The sequence below is a fragment of the Watersipora subatra genome, unplaced genomic scaffold, assembly GCF_963576615.1.
Source record: "Watersipora subatra unplaced genomic scaffold, tzWatSuba1.1 SCAFFOLD_105, whole genome shotgun sequence".
Classification (NCBI taxonomy): domain Eukaryota; kingdom Metazoa; phylum Bryozoa; class Gymnolaemata; order Cheilostomatida; family Watersiporidae; genus Watersipora; species Watersipora subatra.
In genome coordinates this window covers 197,433-218,421 of record NW_027045338.1, presented here as the reverse complement: position 1 = coordinate 218,421, position 20,989 = coordinate 197,433, and the positions used below count along the sequence as shown (strand labels likewise).

The 20,989-nt window shown below is 36.6% G+C and overlaps 1 protein-coding gene across 1 annotated transcript in view; it reads right to left on the bottom strand.

The window, feature by feature from the left end:
• Nucleotides 1-1,703: 1,703 nt before the first annotated feature.
• Nucleotides 1,704-20,989, bottom strand: part of LOC137410202 (uncharacterized) — a 32,490-nt gene continuing 13,204 nt past the window's right edge. Inside the window, exons 9-11 of the mRNA XM_068095779.1 lie at nt 20,810-20,978; nt 5,350-5,439; nt 1,704-2,165 (exon numbers count right to left, since the gene is read on the bottom strand). Of these exons, the coding sequence (XP_067951880.1) occupies nt 2,045-2,165; nt 5,350-5,439; nt 20,810-20,978 (380 nt within the window). The 3' untranslated portion in view covers nt 1,704-2,044. The remainder of the gene's footprint in view (nt 2,166-5,349; nt 5,440-20,809; nt 20,979-20,989) is intronic.

Sequence of the window (20,989 nt, the reverse complement as noted above, 5' to 3'; positions counted from 1 at the left end):
TGTCTGTTTAAGTGGTTCAGGGCTACTTACTATTGAAAAATATATCAATGATTTCATTGTTGACTTTTTGAGCATTTAAATGTTACACATGCTTTCACTTTGATATAATACAACGAATTCATGAAACCAAATTCCTGTTAATGGTTACTTTCTACAGGAATAGAAAACTAATTTTCTAATTTAGTTGGTAAGCTAGAGTTTCCAGTGGAACGTAAAATATGTTTTCTCTGATGATTAAGTTAAATCAGCTGTAATACATCAATAAATACTTCTGGTCAAATATTACTAGGATTAAACAAGTCAGATGTATGCTTCCATTATAATCATAAAAGTTTGATGTTGGAAAGGTTTTTGAGAATATTGTTGACATGTTATATTTATTTATATATGTTACAAAAGGAACAGAGGCACTGTTGGATGCAACCCTAACAGAAGAGAGAGTGGAGGACCTGCTCAACGAGACCCTGCCGGAGGAAGTGGAGAAGGAGTGCCGGGTGACTGCTGTGCGCACTAAGAGGAGATGAATCAGACCCCTCTCACTGGAATTGTCTTCTTCTCCACCGACTGTTGCCATAAGGGAAAGTACACCCGTTAGAGAGCCGGAGCCAAAGGGAAGCAGACCACGGAAGAAGACAGTGGTGAGAACCATCAAGTACCTGTCTTCCCAGACAGTCACGCGGGTGGAGGAACAGGTGAAGGACGGAAGCTGCCGGATCTGCCAGTTTACAACCAGCACCCAGCGAATCCTCTTTCACGTGTTGCAACACTACGCCGACTTTGTATGTTCCTGTGACTGGCAGCACGTGTCACGGGATCAGATGCTACTACACCACGCTACTCACCAGCTGGGAGAAGTAGAGCTGGTGGTGTATCCGGTCGACCAAGACTCCTAGGAGCAGTTCTGCCAGGAGAACATGCGGGGCTTTCTGACGATGGCTGCCTGCACTCTCATGACTCGAGGAAGGAGACGCCATAGCCCATGAAGAGGAGCCCAGCAGACCAGGACACAGTCACACCCCTAACCCGAGTTTGCCTGGCCTCAACCAGGAGGAGCTAGACGGCCTTGGACCCAGCCAAACCACACACGCTGGCCAAGATGGTGGGACGAACCCCAGCTAGCCAGGCCCTCTTGCAGACTCAGCACCGCCAGGCTCGGTAGTTGGCTCAGGACGCCCAGGATTGGACAATGGCTGCCAAGACGATGCAGATGATCCTGCAGCAAGGCCACCTAGAGGGCTAGGGGCGCTAGTTGCTGCTGGAAGAGGTGGAGCACCTCTGCTACGGAACCCGCCAGCATGAAGCCCTGGTCCAGCTGGTGCTCCCTCAAGATATTAATTGGAGACCCTAGTCCCCAATAGAAGGGAGTGTGTGGTAGATGGTCTCCACTTGCATTTAGCTAAGCCAAGCAGAGTTAAGCCAAGCCAAGCCGGGGCGGGCCGAGTCGATCCGAAGCGGGCCCAGCCAAGTAGAACAGAGGTGGGGCCTACCAGCTATATACGCACGAACATTTGCAGTAGAGAGCAGAGCTTTTCTGGGCCTGTTCATTGCCTGTTACTTGAGCATTCTTGTACAACTTATGAACTAAGCAGAAAATATATGTATAAGCTCATCCACCGACTCCTGTACTAGCGGAGGAAAGTAAACGTCGCACAAAACCTTTACAATATGTTTTATTTACTATTTTTAAAGTATCAATCAGCTTTAATAAACATTGTCAAAACACGCTTAAAAACCTTTTGGTTTGAAGTTTACATTTTTACTGTTAATTGACATACTGAAAATACCAAAAAATACCAAAGATGACAAAATTGGTATCTTGACATTAAACTGACAGGAACAATTAATTTGCATGTTGTGCTTAAGAAGGTCCTATACAACGACACTAATGAATATTAAAATCTTGTGAACCACTAAAAATTCTAATTACCTCAACAACTGTTGGTGAATAAGTACTGAATGTTTTGGAATTGTTATCTTGACATGCAAATTAAACTTGACCAGTAAGCTGGCTGTTATACAGGAGAAGCTGATATACAGCGGCCTGCTACGCTTGAGGAGGTCTAATACAACGACATTTCCTGATGTAATATATGCATCCGCTTACTTCATCAGCAACTCTGGTCCACTTGCATGCTTTGCTATAGTGTGTCTCGAATTGACGGGGGCTGAAATTACCAAACAGGAAAATTATGTAAAAAGTACGATAGATAACAAGAAAATGTTTAGATAATAACATTTTTTGAATAGCGAGTTGAAGAGTTCTTAAAGCTATATAAAAATTACATAACAACATGAAAAAGTTGAAAACAGTAAACACGCTTTACTTCTGCAATTTTTGAAAAATCACATGTTTAAATCTAAGTCAATGCTGCGCAGGAGAGGGTAATCCTCTCTCAACTGTGACTCGGAAAATGTTTGCTATAGTTGTGGGTAGTAACCGATAAACTATGCTGGTTAAAGGTAAAATTTTTGTTATGAAGCTTGTCTTCCAAAAATTCATTGTCTTGTTATAGCCGCTTACCACTTTTGATTGAGATTTAATGTTTTAAATTATAAGGCAGCAAATAGGCAAAAATTTTTGGAGGTTAAAAGTATAGTAAATGCTTACCATTTTTATCACTCAAACACAGGTTTTTGCAATATATGCCCAGTTCAACCAAAATACATACCATCAAAACCAAAAAATAATTCTGATTTCTAGTATTTCTTTTAGTAAAGTAAAACTTTTACCATTCAACACTTGTAACATTGCATCAAAATTGTTGAAACTATTTTTTTTGGAAACAAGAGGGAGAAAACTGATGCATATGCTGAATATAGTTCTAATTAGGTAAACAGTATTTTTATAATTATCTGATATCTGGCTTTAAGTAATTTACGACAGTCTACTGATTCAATGAATAGATAATTTAATGATTTTCCAATAATGGAACATTTAACATCTTCAATGCTATAATTACCGTTAGGCAGTATTACATATGCCTATTACATTGTATATGTAATATGCATATGTATATTAACATACTATATACATAGTGTTATGTATAGTCCCATGACCAAACACGAGCAAAGCGATTGTTTGGGAGCTTTATGATAAATGCATATGCGCACACAACTCTTAAAAATTAGCCATCAACGACTGTTACCACACCCTTGTACTAAAATTCCATCAAAAAATTTAACCATTTTTGTGTAGAGTCGTTTAAGTATCATAATGATACAAAACACATATAAACATATTTAAATATGTTACCACGTCTGAAAATTTGATGCAATATCCTAAAAATAACCAGTCTGATCAAATTATAGATAAATAGACAGATTATTTTGGTCAAAAATCGCAATACAAAATTGACAAGACTTTTTTAATCAAAATTAAGACCGGTAACAAAACGCCAATAGGGCTGTGCGACAAATAGCAGAATCATTAAGTCGTACGCATTTCACGAGAAAAACGTGCACATTTCACCAGTCTATGGCGTTGTCCAATTGCCAAAGGTTTCTGTAATTCACGTAGAAGTACTGAAAAGTAATCGTTTCTTTTTTGCCGATTCTACCGGACTGACATTTTGGTCACTTATAACGAGTACTTCGGTATTCCAACTGATGTCCAAAGCAGTGAAAGTAAAGGAAATGACGATAATATTTTTCTAACAATTCTTATAAGATTATCACAATATTTAATTGTAAGAATAATTTTTTGATTTCATAAGATTATTATAAGATTTAGTTATAAGAATAATCATTCGAATTTACAACATCAAAGTATATAGTGACCGATGGCGTGCAATATGTTACTGTTATTATTTTTCTAAAGATTTTGTTGATGTTACTGTGGCTGTGCTCAATACCGCTGTACTGCCAAGCCGTTTTTAATATCTGCAAAATTAAGTAATAGGCCTACATTTTCTTATAAATATACATCTATTTCTATGACAACCAGCTAAAATATGTATAGATTTTTTAAATTCAGAATAATTTTTTAGATATAAACACTAAAATCTACTAAAATACAGAAATCTAGATAAATATCTCAACTTCTTGATATTGGTTGCTACGACCAATGATATACAGTCCCCCAGCCTGTGTATATTACACATCAGCTTGCCATTTTACTTCTAATATTGCATTTCTCCTATTGCAAGGGAGAGAGATAAACATATAATATTTTCATTTCATTATTGCTGTTTGTTGTACATAATAACACCCAGTACATTACAGCTGGCATTGCAGCAACAATAATTGCAGTTCTCATATTGCACTGCAGTGCCATTTGACTGCTAATATTGCATTTCTCAACTGGCAGTACCCTTTCTTTTTCCATTATCACTTTAGTCGCGGGCTGTATGACAAGGGAATTTCTAGTATATAAAATTTCGCTAAGTATTGCCAAAAACCTGCTGATAATGTTGGTCAATAACCATATATTAATATTTTTTACATGTTTTTTTAAAAGTATATAACAAATATACATATGTTATATAAATGTATATGAAAAGCAAACATATTTTATATATTTGACAGGTCGTATCATTTTCATTACGGATGCAAAGTTTCATACATACATACATACAGTGCACATTAGGCTCCTAAAATGAAATTTGTTTATGTAGCTTACATTTTTGTGAAGCCGAGTCATTCCTAACATTCATGAAAATGTAATGTAGCGTGTGGTTGCTGTGACCTTCCTAAACGTAAACAAAAATACTGTTTAAAATCTAATCCATCATCATTAAAGAGAAATTTCTTAGTTTGTTGTGTTGACTATATTGACCATCACCACATTCAATAAAAAGCTGCATCTCAGGTTAAACTACTTCGATTTCAATTCTGCAAACAGTTTTCAAAATCCTTAGAAATTTTTCGACCTCGTTTGTACTAAAAAGATATGATCTGTCACATATATTGATGAGGTTTTTGATAAAGATTTAAGGGTCAATACTGTACTGTCCGTAGCATGAGTTTACATTTGTATTATATACAACTTAAAAAAAACTTTATCTATTTGTTTTTATATTATATGTATAGATATATTTACTAATATACATACTTGTTTTTATATCATGATACATAAATAACTATATATATATATATGTAAATATATATTTGTATATGTATATACATATACAAATATATTTATATATTTGTACATGTATATACAAATACACATAAACATATAAATAAACATCCATATCAAATTTTCCGTACATTATTGACGTTTAGCATTTATACTCATCACACTTAAAATGTGCATATACATGTTGTACATTCATATTTGTAGCCGCCTCATACTTTTTACAAGATCAAATACATTTAATAGACATTGGTAATAGAATTATATTCACTTACTACGCCTTGCAGTAGCACAGAAGGTTCCAACAGTAACTCGCTGGTGTGAACTTTCCATAACTTCCACTAATAGTTACAGCTCTTTCTGAGCTATAACAAACACACAATTTAAAGCAGTACTAAATTATTCTAATCGACAGGACTGTAGTGTTGTTTAGAGTTTTTTCTTGTAGTACCATGAAAGTTTTGTGTTGATCTACACTGTCACATTGCATATTTTACAAATAGAAAAAATTTGCAATGTAGACCTCTCTTTAGTCTGTACAAAAAATGGAAGATTATTAAGTAACATCGCCAAGCTAAGGCCACTTTTGAGATTAACTTTAAGGCAAATTGTAAGATTTTTTCATTTCATTCTTTTTTTTTTGAAGCAGGAATTCTGGCGTTAGGGTTTCTGACACACCCTACGAAATGATGCCGGATTACAGATATTTGGGTTCAAAGGCGTAATTAAGCCTATTTGTAAGATTTCTAATTACATATTCTTAATTTTTTTGAAGCATAAGCAACAATTTTTTATAATCAAATAGATATAATCAAAAATGTGCCAGTTAATATTAATGCAGTTCGAACACTACTTGCGTGAGACAAACTATTTTAAATATAAACTAGCATAATCATTTATAAATTACAAAATTTTGAACAATCCAAAAACAATTACTTCGTTATATTTTTAAGACATTTATCTATTTTTCAAAATTAAATAATCTCCCATCTATAGTTCATTTGATTGGAAAAGTTACAGGTTTTTGTATGCCGTAAAAATTACTCATGGCTTCTTCAAATGCATCAAAATGATCTGAAGAAAACTTTTTTAGTGAAGTTTTTCTTGGAAGGTTAACAATTTACGTTTCAATTTAAAAATGTAAAAATAAATAAAACAAACTTGTCAGTAGTTATTTATTTTTCTATAGTATTTCATTTTGTAAACTGAGAGATATTTGAAGACTCATTCTATGTTAGTTTACAATAAAATTTCCTTCTTGAAAGTTGAAATTGTAAAAAGCTACACAATTTAATTAAAAGGCTGTTTTTCCTGATGGAAAAAAACTATGAGTCTTGTTCCAGAATTTCAGGCAAGTAAAGCAAATTATGGGTTTTGTGGACAATAAATTTTTGTGTTTGGTAGAAAATAGTTTTTGTCATTCTAAAAGAAATTAAACCTTTACTGCCATTCCGTGTACAAATTTAGCTATCGACCTATTGCCAGTTATCTTAACAAAAATTGCCTAACTGCTTCATGATATGTATACAATTCTTTTTTCAATTTCAACCTCTATCTAGAATTTTTTGGTATATGTTGTTATGGATTTCCGGATTTAGCCAGTCAGTGAGATTCGATTTTGTGGCTTGCTGACTGTGCACCCACAACTACTGGTTAGTTGCCCTTTCTCCCCAGTAGTCTGCTTTTGCACTAAGGTTAGCTTTCTTAAGAGAGTCTCACAAAAGCTAGGGGTAATTTGTTGTGATTAGGATAAAGATGTATTTTTAAAGAGCGGAGGGTGGGGTAAAAGTGTTTTGTTATCAGGAAGTGCATTTTTACTATTTTGCCGTATAGTGTGACTTGGTAACTTGTTTGCATTAATGACTTTTTTTAAGCATTTTTATATTGACATTTCACTAAAACTCGATACGGACACGGAATAGAACAGATTACTGGACTTACATACATTATGCTGTTGCTTGGAAATACAAAGACACCGCCAAAGAATAGATTAAGCCCAGAAGTTGTACACACAATACACACAACGGGACGTACAGATAGCAAGCCACACCAACAACAAGACTCCTGAAGGCATCCAAAGTTCAATAATTCAAATGCAGCAACCAGCTAATTAAGAACTCTAAACATAGAAGAATCAACCACCAAGTGAAGCTGAAATTCATTCTCCTTCCAGCTAAACACCGGACATTGACAAAATAATTTGAACATACCATCTCATTAATCTGGTGAATTTCGATTGACGTACTAGAACACAGTGCTTCCTCAATGACCAACCACAGTAACCGAAAGACACAACCCTTAACGCTTATACAGCTACTCTCAGACTAATCAAATGCCTATAAAAAGGAACACTTACAGTAGTTCATCCCTTTTTCTCTCGCTCTTTTGACAGTGACCTCTTGTAGACGTACAAGACAGAGCTTAAGGGCAGATACAGCTAGCTGTTGGCGTAAGATATACTTTATTACTTAGCTTTTATTACTTATTGTTGCTTTGCTTTATTTTAGAATTTTGCAGCTTATGTATTAAGGTTTTGGTTTATGAGAATAAAGAGTATTTCTATTGCTACTCTGACATCTAATAAATAGCATATTTAGACTTGCACTAAAAATTTGGGTCAAGTCCTATAAATTGAACTCTTGGCAACAATTCTTGGCAACCATAATAAGGCGGCTTGCCTTCTGAGACATTAATCATAAAAGCATAGTCTGGATAAAGTGAGACAAGGTAATCACTAATCTCTGATGTTAGTGTGGTGTTCAAGTGAGTAAATTCCTTAAATACCACACATAACATTTTTGGTGAAGATGCCTCTTCGATCACCAACCTTTCGCATAGCTAAGTAGGTATTCCCCTAACGCCTAATCCCTTCGTAAACCTTTCGTAATACCTTTAGAAATACTTTCACAGCGCTAACTTGTAGCCTATTTTGGAATTGGCCACCCACTACATACTAACTATCGGCTAGAAGATACTAGTATTTTAAGTAAATCTGTGGACAGATTTAATCTTGCCTAGGAGAGAACTTCAATTAATTCATAATTTCGTTTGCAGGGAAATTATACATAACAATTTCACAACGGCGTGCTTCACTTCACATTTGCCATAGTGCCTAACATTTCCGACTGTTTCGCCTGCAGGGAAATTACTTTTACAGCTGAGCACAGTCAATTACCATACTGGCTACCTTTCCGACTGTTTCGTTCGCAGGGAAAGTGCAGATACACTAAAATAATTTTACACGCGTACATTCCACTAAGGCACTTCACAGATTTATCTTTCTGACTGTTTCGTTCGCAGAGAAAGTATAAATCCGTTTACATATTGGCAACATTTCACGTACGCTCATTTCTGCAGATTTATCCAGTCACATGCTCACACTGCATCTCTATCTCTGACTGCATTAAGTTGTACTCTTTCCGACTGTTTCGTTCGCAGGGAAAGCATACACTTGTACCCTTTCCAACTGTTTTGCTCACAGGGAAAGCGTGTACCTGATCTAGATAGAATCTTAACTCATAGTGACTGTAGATATACTGAGCTCAAGGTTATTACACCTAAAGTTAATATACGTATAAGGCCTAACAATACACCGGTTATAACTACATATAATTTACACTATCTTGGTATATAAAGTCGAGTATACCGCCATAAATATTCTATACTCGAGTACATACATACAGACTTAATATAGTGTACAGCCTATACTTTACTCTCAACATAATTCAAATAGGATACTGAATCGAACTACTGCTAACTTATAACATTTTTGGTGAAGATGTGGTTCCAATCTCAATCTTTCGCCTGCTAAGCTTTAATCTACTTTTATTAATAAATTCCCTTTTCATTTCAGCTTTTAATGGCTTTTACTAGTAAATCTAACCTCTATATCTGTCTAACATCATAATCTACATTCATATTTAGTTGCTTAGTTATCTAAAATATTTATTTGGTCACTATATTCTACTGGGCAGGTAGATGATTAACATATCTATTGTGGAACTAACTAAAAGTCCATGTTAGCTGAGATGTTGGTGACTAATTAATCTACATCATTTAGCCATAGCGCTTTCACATAGCTACTTAATGAGTCACGATCTAATTCAATAGCTGGTAAACTTTCCAGATCAGATGCCTATTATAGGCACATAATAGTACATCACCAAAACTATCCATTAATTAGAATACAATAGAGTCAACTACGGTCTAATGTAATTATTACAAAATAAATAAAACCTGAGGCCAGATTTTTTCTTGTGTGAGGTGAAGCGCTAGTTCGTGATAATTATACAAAATTTTCAAAAGCTCAAAATCTTCTCACAACTGCGCCATTGAAATTATTATGAATAAGCTGAAGCATTGCCGGCAATTCCTTTCTCTCTTGCTGAAAATTTATCAGTCTTTTGAATTTGCCAGTTGCTAAGGAAAAATGAAGATTTGCATGTTTATGTATAAAGACTCGTTATGCGCATCAAGACCACCGCTTCACGGAACATAGCATGGTTTTTTATTTTATTTACTGGGTGGACACTGATTTATTATCTTTGTTATGGGGTAGCAATGTTTGCAGGTCTACATTAGCTAAAGTAAGATAAAGACAGGCTAAGGCATTATGACCTCTTATAAATAAGAATATTTCAGCACAACCAAGGATAGCGATAATTCTGGAAAGCATATTTAACTAATTGTTCAGAATCCAATATTTTCTATCTTATGGATAAGAATACGCAGGGGACTATTTCGTATTAAAGCAGCTAATTATACCCGACTCACACTAAGAAAAAATACAGACTCACAACTATATTAAAAACCACTAGAAATGAAGTGCAAAATAAAATTAACTACCTTGTATAAAGCTAATATGTTATTGACAATTTGGTTCCTATGAAGGTTGAGCTTCTTACTTTGCAGCATCCACTTAGCTCCTGACTAATTAATGGCTATGCATACTTGAGACATGAAAAGTTTGGTTACATTCATGCTCTGCTGCTACTATTGGCCATTAATCACTAATAACTTGACATATTGTTCACCACATTCTAACATTTACATTCCCTTGACGGGTACAGAGTGCTGTAATGTTTTTTTTTGACGACCCAAGCTAAGTGGCTAACTAGCTACAATGAGTCATGCCCTTGATAGCTTAATCTTGAGATGAGAATTAGTTGAAGCCACTGTAGGAAAAGGCTACCTCACTGCATGTAATTATAAACCTGGCTTTTGAATTTTTAGGATAGATGCTATTCAGAGCTGTGCTACTCGAGTACAAATTCGAGTACAAGTACTACTCGAGCACCGATTTCAACTAATCTCTACTCTACTCGAAGGGGCCATAATATGGGATAAATATACTCTACTTGTACTCCCTTGGGAAGAAAGTACTCGGAATTTACTTGCAAACTTAAATACTCTACTCTACTTTACTCTACATCAAATATACTCTACTCTTATTTGCACCAGGGAGTTGTCAACTCCCTGTTGACACATAATATTTCTCTTTACTTTACCTAGTCTGTGATCCAATTTGTATTGTGTACTACCTGCTTTGTTCAGCACCACAATTTCTCTGTTTGTACTCTGTACTTGTGTAATGTATGTTGGAACAAGGGCTTTTTCTTATTGAAATGTCAATTCAAGGTCACATAGACTACTGAAATGTTATGCAAGTAACATGGTATGATAGTTAAGTGTCTGTGAGAATTCAGAAAAATAAAATGTGAGGAGAGATTTATTTTAACAATGGCAGAGGCAGGACCGTTGGTGTTCTGGCACCGAAAGCGGAAAATACTCTTCAAGCTGTACCCTCTTGCCCAAAAAGTGTTGAGTGTGCCGGCAAGTTCTGCTGCTGTCGAGAGGATATTCTCTCACGGTGGCATCTTGATGAGGCCACATCGCGCCTCAATAAGCGATGCCGTTCTGAAGAACCTCATTTTCTGCAAATGCAACAAGCTGCAGGGCCTAGTATAAATAAAAAAAACTAGAACCCGGGGATAGTTGGACATTATACTTTTATGTTATCATATTATTTTATCATATTATTATCATACCCTAATCATTATCATATTATATATAAGCCTACCTGTACTGGTTAATTTGGCTGTTTTACTTGTTTGTTCATTTTACTTTAATTTAATAAAAAGTACTTGATATTTGATTAATGTACTCTATACTTGTACTTAAAATTCAGAAGGAAAACTCTACTTGAACTTGAAATTTGAGAAATAACTCTACTTGTACTCGGAACCAAGTTGTGATACTCTACTTGTACTCGAAATCAAGTTGTGATACTCTACTTGTACTCGGAAAGCAGAAACATGTGTATACTTGTACTTGTACTCGATTTTGTTTTGAGTACTCGCTTACACTACTTAAACTGAAAAAAAGTACTTGAGCACAGCTCTGATGCTATTGTTAACATAGACACGGCACATACCAGAAAACAAACTGACTTTTAAAAAAAAACTTGTAATTTCTATTATGAGTTTCTTATTTTTAGGATAGGACAGGTTAGTGATAAACACAAATGCTTGAACAATTTTCTTTCTTCTTGTAGGTAGCTCTGATAATAGAGAATGAAAATGCTTCGCACACAGCTCAGTCATGCATGCTGTAACACATACTTTTGTGATTTTAGAATTCCAGAGGCACGCCAGTTTTTACTATCATGTTATATGAAGTTTCTACTTCAAAGATTTAGCTTCCTACCTTGACCATTAGACTAACTACTACAGCCCGCCGACTACTACCCATACATACCGACATCCAGACATACATAAACGAGAGGACTCGTTTACTTTGCCAAGGGAGACGCGATACGAACAACAGGACAGTAACACGCGATTCCAAAATGACAAATGACACTACTACACGACAAAATAGTAACCATATCCTTCTGCTAGTTATTCCATATATGCTTACTGCTCTGGGAAAATGGAAAAATCTTTTTTTTATTTATGGTCCTGAATTTTAACTTATGGTTTCAGATTTTATTAATAGTGCCTAACTTTCATTAATGCTGGTACATGGTTTTCAAATTTCTACTACTCAACCACTATCTTTAATGTTTTTTCGCTATTATATACTCTCTTTTGTCCTTACGCCAGCACCAATTTGACATAGAACGCCAACACTGATATGAGGACATATCGTTCTTCAACAATGGGAGAAATGTTATATTGACATTTCACTAAAACTCGATACGGACACGGAATAGAACAGATTACTGGATTTACATACATTATGCTGTTGCTTGGAAATACAAAGACACCGCCAAAGAATGGATTAAGCCAAGAAGTTGTACACACAATACACACAACGGGACATACAGATAGCAAGCCACACTAACAACAAGACTCCTGAAGGCATCCAAAGTTCAATAATTCAAATGCAGCAACCAGCTAATTAAGAACACTAAACATAGAAGAATCAACCACCATGAGAAGCTGAAATTCATTCTCCTTCCAGCTAAACACCGGACATTGACAGAATAATTTGAATATACCATCTCATTAATCTGGTGAATTTCGATTGACGTACTAGAAGACAGTGCTTTCTCAATGACCGACCACAGTTACCGAAAGACAACCCTTAACGCTTATACATCTACTGTCAGGCTAATCAAATGCCTATAAAAAGGAACACTTACAGTAGTTCATTCCTTTTTCTCTCGCTCTTTTGACAGTGACCTCTTGTAGACATACAAGACAAAGCTTAAGGGCAGATACAGCTAGCTGTTGGCGTAAGATATACTTTGTTACTTAGCTTTTATTACTTATTGTTGCTTTGCTTTATTTTAGAATTTTGCAGCTTATGTATCAAGGTTTTGGTTTATGAGAATAAAGAGTATTTCTATTGCTACTCTGACATTTAATAAATAGCATAGTTAGGCTTGCACTAAAAATTTGGGTCAAGTCCTATAAATTGAACTCTTGGCAACAATTCTTGGCAACCATAATTATAACGCGGCTTGCCTTCTGAGACATTAATCATAAAAGCATAGTCTGGATAAAGTGAGACAAGGTAATCACTAATCTCTGATGTTAGTGTGGTGTTCAAGTGAGTAAATTCCTTAAATACCACATATAACAGCATATTTGGTAATAACAAAATTTCTTTCAGATATTTGGTAATAAAGACAACTCTGGTAAAATAACCTTTATATCCATATAGTGTTTAATAATAATTAAAGTCGTCTTGATCCTGATTGTGTTGTTATTTCTCAGTTATGGTTATTAAATTTTTAGTGTAGGCTTGTAAAACAATGAGATCAAATAATCAATGTGAAAAGGACCTGATTACCAAAATACGAATTTTCCGCCACTAACCAGGGCAAATTCCAATTCATTGATGACAGCAGTGGGATACCCTTTTCTCAGTGGTATCATCATCGTATATCTATTTTGTATCTATTGTATCTAAGTTGTTAGATTATAATAGTAGCAATCTTATAATGGCTGAATAATTTTTGAGCCAAACAACTAATCTTTTCCTTAGTCTAACCCCATGCAATGTTGGTGTGAAAAATCTTATTCTCTATTTGAATCACCTGCCAAATTCATTCATTAGTTCTTTCGTTGAGTATCTCACACCACAGGAACTTTCCACAAATATCTTTACCACTCTTTCGGCGAAGCCATTTGTTGATGCTACTTTTGCGATGAACAATGATAGGAATGATGGTGGGCTATAAGGCAGAATAGTAACGATGCAGAGGTATTAATTGATGAAGCTTACCGTAAGTACTGTGTTCAAGATAGGTATCTTATTAAGTCAATGCCTCCTCCAGTTTCTTTTAGGGTTTGGCCTTCTCATTCCACTGCTATTCCTAAAACTTGGATGAATGATACGTCATCCATTCTAACCATCGATTTTTACCCTTCAAATATGAATTCTCTTCACTTCAATGCCAACACTCCAGTTTATTAGGTCCCCTTTTAGACTACCAAAGAAGGAAGCTCCAAGCAACTGTTGAACAAGCTAGGAGATCAATTCACTGCAGCTGTCCAAAAATTGCAGAATGATAGCTCTATGACATCTAAGGTTAAAATACTGCCATGTTTGATGAACATGAATAATACGCCATATTTGATGAACATGGCGACGCACTGTTTATAAAGCAGTTTTGAGAAGTCGCTAAGCTGTGTGAATGGAATGATCACGTGGCCCTAGTGCAGTTGCAAAGTAGCCTGGAAAAAAAAGCTATGGATTCTGCCAGAAGAAATTCTCTGAAAGAGGTGTTTAGTAGGTTGTTGACAAATTTGGATTGACCTTTTTTTGCAGGCTCGGAAGAAGCTCTATAGTTTCGACCACAAACTCAGTAAAAGCTAATGCGCTTTTGGTTATCATATTGATCAGGTAATTCAGTTGGCATATGTTGGTTTTATTTCTAGAGTAAAAGAAGATGCTGGCTATTGAATATTTTGATTGTGCTGTAGCTGACCTAGCTCTCAGGTGGCAACTACTTGCAGTCAAGTCGAAAGAGTTAGAAGATGCCATACAAGCTGCTGAAGGGTATGATAGGGTTGGGCCTTCTACTTGAATGATACTGAGTAGGCCAACAGTAGCACCCGTTATAAAAGAACAGAATAGAATACCTCAGCAGTGCAGTTACCCTAATGACACAGAAAAGGTGTTAGGTCATTTAAGTACACAATTAAATTCTATATCCCGTCGTATTGAAGCATTAGAAGGCTTTGCTATACATTAGCAGAAGAGTATGATAAACTGTTTTTACTGCTAACGGCCAGGTCATTTCAAGCATAATTGTCCACTCCTGAAAGCAGATTTTGATGTATCAACAAAAACAGATGGATTGGCTATTACTAAGAAAAGGCAAGGAAACTAAAGCCAAGACAGCCATGTTCAATTTGCAGGCTCTATCCTGTCCATTAATGGACGTTAGTTGCTGTGTACAGACCGGCATAGAATCGAGTTGGCCAGCAAGGTGCAGGTTATTCCTAAGGTCAACATACCCCCTTACCCTGAACAAATGGTTTCATGCAAATTGTCGAATCTTATCAGTTTTGACCTTGAAATGGTGGAAAGCTGCAGCGCGGCTGCGTTTTCAGAAATATAATTGGCTGCAAGCATTCCTTTAATAGATTGTTGAGGAAAAATTCTGGCTAAGTGTGTAAACCCTTGTGGTTAGCCAATCTCACTGCGAGCGGGTTTCTTCATAGGTCGCTGTAACAGTGTGGTGGAAGCGCAATTAGTCAAAAACAGCTAAGTTGTTTGAGGTCACGAATGTGTTGCAGGCTTGCTAACTCATCAAGATGGTCATACAAAATTACTCCCGGAGCACAAAGAAACTCTGCACCAAGAAGCCACTGTTGCACGTTCTCAGCCTCACAAAAACAAGAAATCCAGAAATTGTTAATCTCTTACAACAATGTTTTTTGTACAAGGAATAATGATATGAGGTTGAAAAAATTGGTATCTCACTCAACACCAGTAAAAAGTGGCACAAAACTGATTAAACAGGCACCACGTCGTTTAGGAATGGAGAAAGAAGCAGAAGTTGATAGGCAGATCTAGAAGCTGCAACATCAGGACTTGATAGAACCAGTGCAGGGAGCTTGGAAGTCACATATGACGTTAGTCAAGAAAAAAGATGGCAGCTGGAGGTTCTGTATTGACTACCATCGCTTGAATGCCATCAGTGTGCATAATACCCATTCGCTTCCAAGGATTGGCAAGGGCCTTCAAGCACTTGCAGGAAGCCAGTTCTTTACTACATTAGATTTGATGAACAGGTGCTGGCAGGTACCATTAGAAGAAAATGCGAGGAATAAGGCTGGATTTTGCACTCAAAAGGCTTGCGGAGGTGGAAGGTCCTGACTTTCGGTTTTGCGGCAGCACCTGCCACTTTTCAACGATTGATGGAGCATGTGCTACATGAGTTACACTGGAAGTCATTACTCTTTTACCTAGATGAACTTATCATCTTAGGAATCAGCTTTGATAATGATTATTAAAACCTGAAAGAAGTACTAAGTCAACTTCGAGCAGCTTGGCTGAAGCTGAAACCATTAAATGCCATCTCTTCCAAACCAAAGTTGCGTATTTGAGTCATGTTTTAACTTGTGGTGGTGTGGTGACAGGTCCTGAGAAAACTGCTGCAGTAGCTAATTGGCCTTTTCCGCAAGATTTGTCAAAGCTACAAGCTTTTCTTGGGATGGTTGGCTACAGTAACTATCGCTAGTAAATACTAAGTTTTTTGAGTAAAACCCGACCCTTGAATGTACTCACTTCAAAGCATGTCCAATATATATGGACTACAGTGTGTTAAGATGCTTTCTAGTTCCTGAAGCATTCTCTCATAGATTTGTCAGTGTTAGGATAGCCTGACCCTTCCCTCTCAAACACTGTCGACACTGATGTATCCCTTAACGGTGTAGGTGCAGTTCTGTCTCAAGTGCAGAATGGTCAAAAAAGAGTTATAAATTGTTACATTCAATGTTTGTCCGTACCTGAACAAATCTATTGGGAAACAAAACGCGATTTTTTGGCTGTTGTGAAAGCTGTGTCACTGTTTCTACCTTACCTATATGGTAAATAAGTCAGATTAGGACTGACCATGATTTATTGCTCCAGCTTTTTAGGAAGACAACTCCTTGTGCTCAAATTGCAAGATGGCTGAAAATACTAAATTAAGTAAATTTTATCATAGAGTATCGGGCTGGAAGTAAACACGGAAATGCTGATGGACTGTACAGACAAACCTGTGACGACTGCAAGCAGTCCGACAGAATCATGCACCTGAATGGAGGGCCTAGCATGGCTAAGCTATATAGTAAAATCAAATAGCAACAGTGTTATAGGGAACCAGTGAATTTCAAAAACATTGGTGAACAGCTAAACTCTTTTAATATGGAGTTGACTGGCAATTCTAAATGCTTTTTATCTTATTGTAGTGCTGTCAGAGAGAGTCGTGAGGAGGTACCATCAATTCTAATGTTGACTCAATGCCTCCTGCTGACTAGGATCTATCTAGCCAACCAGAGAACCATGGTCATGATCTTCGCAACTCTGCTGTAGATGGTGACCACACCTTTTCTCGGATGAAAAAGCAGAAGTTGTCTGAGGATGTAGCAATGATCTATGATTCTGTTTTTGATCAGCAAGTGCTTGATCAATCGGTTGTTAATTTTGGTAGTCCTGAGTTGAAGAAACTTAGCTCGATGCTCTTTCTAATGAGAATAAGAAAGGATGGTGTGTTGGTGATTGGATTCATTCATCGTAATAGACCATGTGAAGCAATAGCTTGTCTAGAGGATATGAGACAGCAGATTATGTGATCTACTCACAACCTTGCTTGTGCAGGAGTTTGGAGAAAATTGCACCCATGACGATTGACATGGTACTAGCAAGGAATTAATGCTGATGTAAGACGAGTAGTTAGGATTTGTGGAAATTGTTAAATCGCAAAGACGGATGAGTTCAATCTTTTCTCAAGCAAAGCACCTTGTTTAGTAGAACATCCTTGACAAAAAGTGGTCATCAACCTAGTTGGACCATTACCTTTAGCTGCAAGAGAAAATAAATGGATTCTGGTACTCTCCGATCACTTTGTGCAATGGGGAAATGTGTTACCCATAGCATAATTATGCAACTGCTCCTTGGATGGCAGAGGTTCTTGATAACAGAGTGTTTTGTTATTTTGGGTTACCGGAAAAGATTCACAGTGATCATGTGTCCGAATTTGAGGGTGACCTAATGACAGAACTGTGTAAGTTGTAGCATGTTGCTAAAACCCGTACAATCCCATATCACTTGCAATCCAATGGAGTAGTTGAGAGTGGTCATCGTACTTTAGATGATGCCCTAAAATCTATGTTGTTGAGCCATGCATATGACAAATTAAAGTAGTTGAGTTACTCTGCTCCCTCAGGTCATAAGAGCAATCCGCGCAACTCTTCAGGCAAGCACTGAAGCGACTGCAAACTTAATGATGCTCAACCAAAAATGCAGATTACCAGACCAACAGTTTTATGGTACCAATTCTCAACAGCTATCAACAAAGGTTGAATATACTTAAGACTAAAGACTCGCCTTGAGTCGGTCCATAATCTTTTTGTGGATGATCAGCTGCCATGAGATCAGCAGATCATCAGGAAAAGTCCAGGTGGTGACCTTGTTTTGGTACAAAATAAACGTAGGAAAAAACGGTCAAATCCTAATCTTCAACCAAAATTTGAAGGGGCTTCCTCAACCCAAGGAGGTATTTAGGAATGGAACTTGCTTGGTAATTCGATGTGAAGCTGTCAATCCCTCTCGCTTGACACTGATTAGTCCCTGTCCACCTTAGCAGGTCAGCCTACCCTACCTTGCCAAGAGGCTGCGGTAGACAGAGCGAGTCTACATGATCTAGGATTTTCTGCCTCTTCTGCCTCTCTTGGTATGGATGTTTGGTCTGATGATGTTGGTTCATCTGCTAGCCCTCATCGAACCAAAGCCGGCCAGTAAGCATGTCTTTATTACCCATTGATAACATGAAGCGCGTTTGCACGGTTCCCGTGAGGCTTCATGACTATCTCTTATTTCCAACTATGAAATGAATATTAACTTTATCATTAGCATTATCAAATGTGAAGCCGTTTGAGGAATATCATTAGTTTAAGACTTATCGCAAGGTAGTTTCCTGTACCTCAATGGATATCATAGATAGTCTTGCAAACTACCACTATGATATGCATCACACTATAGCTTAGGGTGTAAGAAAATTTTGTTGTTGTTTGCGTATTGTACATGTACATGTATGTTGTTGTTTTTTGTTGTGAGATAAATTTATTTAAGTCAGATTATCATAATGAACAAGGACATGACTGAAAAGATTGAGAGGCTGCTAGATGAGTCAAAAAATCAAACTTTTGTCAATCCTCCCTCGCTTAGAGGGAGGATTGACAAAAAGATCCTCCCTCCCTTAGAGCTATTGTCTCTCTCGCAATCAGCACAGCTGATTGCGAGGGAGACAATAGCTCTGAGACTGCCTCATAAATCGTGTCGGAGTTACATCTACTCAAGATCATGCAAACCTAATAATTATTTTTACGACGTTGTATGAAAGAGTGGAGGCAAGGGTCGCTGAGTTATCAAACATCGAAACTGAAGATGCATACATTTCGGAAGGTTCTGAAAGCAATAGCAAATACAATGACGATAACTCTGAGAATGAAAATATTCAGGATGATGACTCTGATGACAATGATTATGTTTCAAACCATGTATTGGCACAAAAAGTCAAGAAAAAAAAAAAAGATTGTTTAAGTATCGCAGGCAGTCTTTCGACGCCTACTACCTCCAGTGACCGGGACATTGCTATTCATTTGAAATGTGCTCGTCTGGAAGCCAAAGTGGCCCAGCTTAAAGAGACCTTGCTTAAAGTGCATAAACATCTGTCTGACCTGGAGAGGTCTCTGGGCAGTGTGTCTACAGCTGAGGCTATACTCGAGTCTCATTTAAACTGGCATCCGGAATTTTTTTATTTTTCGATGTTTCATTTTGTTCCGCTATGCAACATCTAGGAACGAAAAATGTTATGTATTTCTCGATTTAGCGAGTCAGAAAAATTCAATTTGTGGCTTGCTGGCTAAGAACTCACAACTACTGGTTAGTTGCCCTGTTCCAGCAGTAGTCTGCTTTTGCACTAAGGCTAGCTTTCTTAAGAAAGTCTCACAAAAGCTAGGACCAATTTGTTGTGATTAGAAATGATATGTACTTTTGAAGAGTTGAGAGTAGAGTAAACGTTTTCTAATGAGCAGGACATGCATTTTCAAACTTGCTGTATAATGGGACTTGATAACTTACTTTTTTTAACAAATTTTTTTTAAGATGTTTGGTAATAAAGACAACTCTGGTAAGATAACAGTTATATCCATTAGGTGTTAAATAGTAACTAAAGTTGTCTTGATCCTGATTGAGCTGTTAGTTTATGGCTTTTGCTATTGAATCTTTAACTTAGGCTTGAATGAAAATAAGGTTAAATAATCATTAGGAAAAATACCCAATTAATGAAGTGTGAAGTTTCAACCCCTAACCAAGGCAAATTCTATTTCAATATTTTGTTGTGCCAGAAAGTTAACAAATAGTGCTATGCATAAAATTCATTGTATCTATATTTGTGCATTGATAAAGCTATGTGAAGCTATGATTGCTATGAAGCTAAAACGGTTCTTTACAATGTTCCTTACTCATATAAAACCATTATTTTCACCACCAGAGTCAGCGCTGCTACTTTAATTATTTGTCTGATCACAAAAATCTGAATAGGCTACAATGTCATCAACATAAATTATTCTCTGTTTTCTAACTTGGGAGGTACTTACATAAACCATAGTAACAGTTTGAACACCAAAAAGAAAAAATGTTCGTTTTCAAGTTAAAAATTCTCAAACAAAAATTTAAAATTACTTTGTGATTTTTAGCTAAATTTACAAAAAAATACTTTGGAAAGCACTGTCAATACTATAAAAGCCCTAAAGATCGAGGTTTATGTTGTCAACGAACGGTAAAATTAAGTTACAGCGCAATTGCGGTAAAGCCGAAAAAAGCCGCCTTCGGCAGTCGACCATAGATTACGCATAAATGCGCCTACAGCAGTGAAAGAGTTAAACTGATGAAGCTAAAAAATGCTGTAGTGTTGTTGGTCTTCTAAGTTTGTTTTTAAATGCTTTCTACAAGTGTGTAAAAAATATACTTGGTAGTTTACGAAAGCATAGCTATAACTTAAAAACTTACCGTGTGTATCGGCATTGTTGCGAGCCAACACTTCTATGTACCTGTACAATCAGAGGAAGGTATCCTTTGCTTGAAGAATCATGGAGATCTTCATTTAAGAGCATATCTGATCCAGACCTTTTACCACCTCCTGGCAATTTGGGTTTTGCACCAAACTCGAAATCATTATCTAAAAATGTC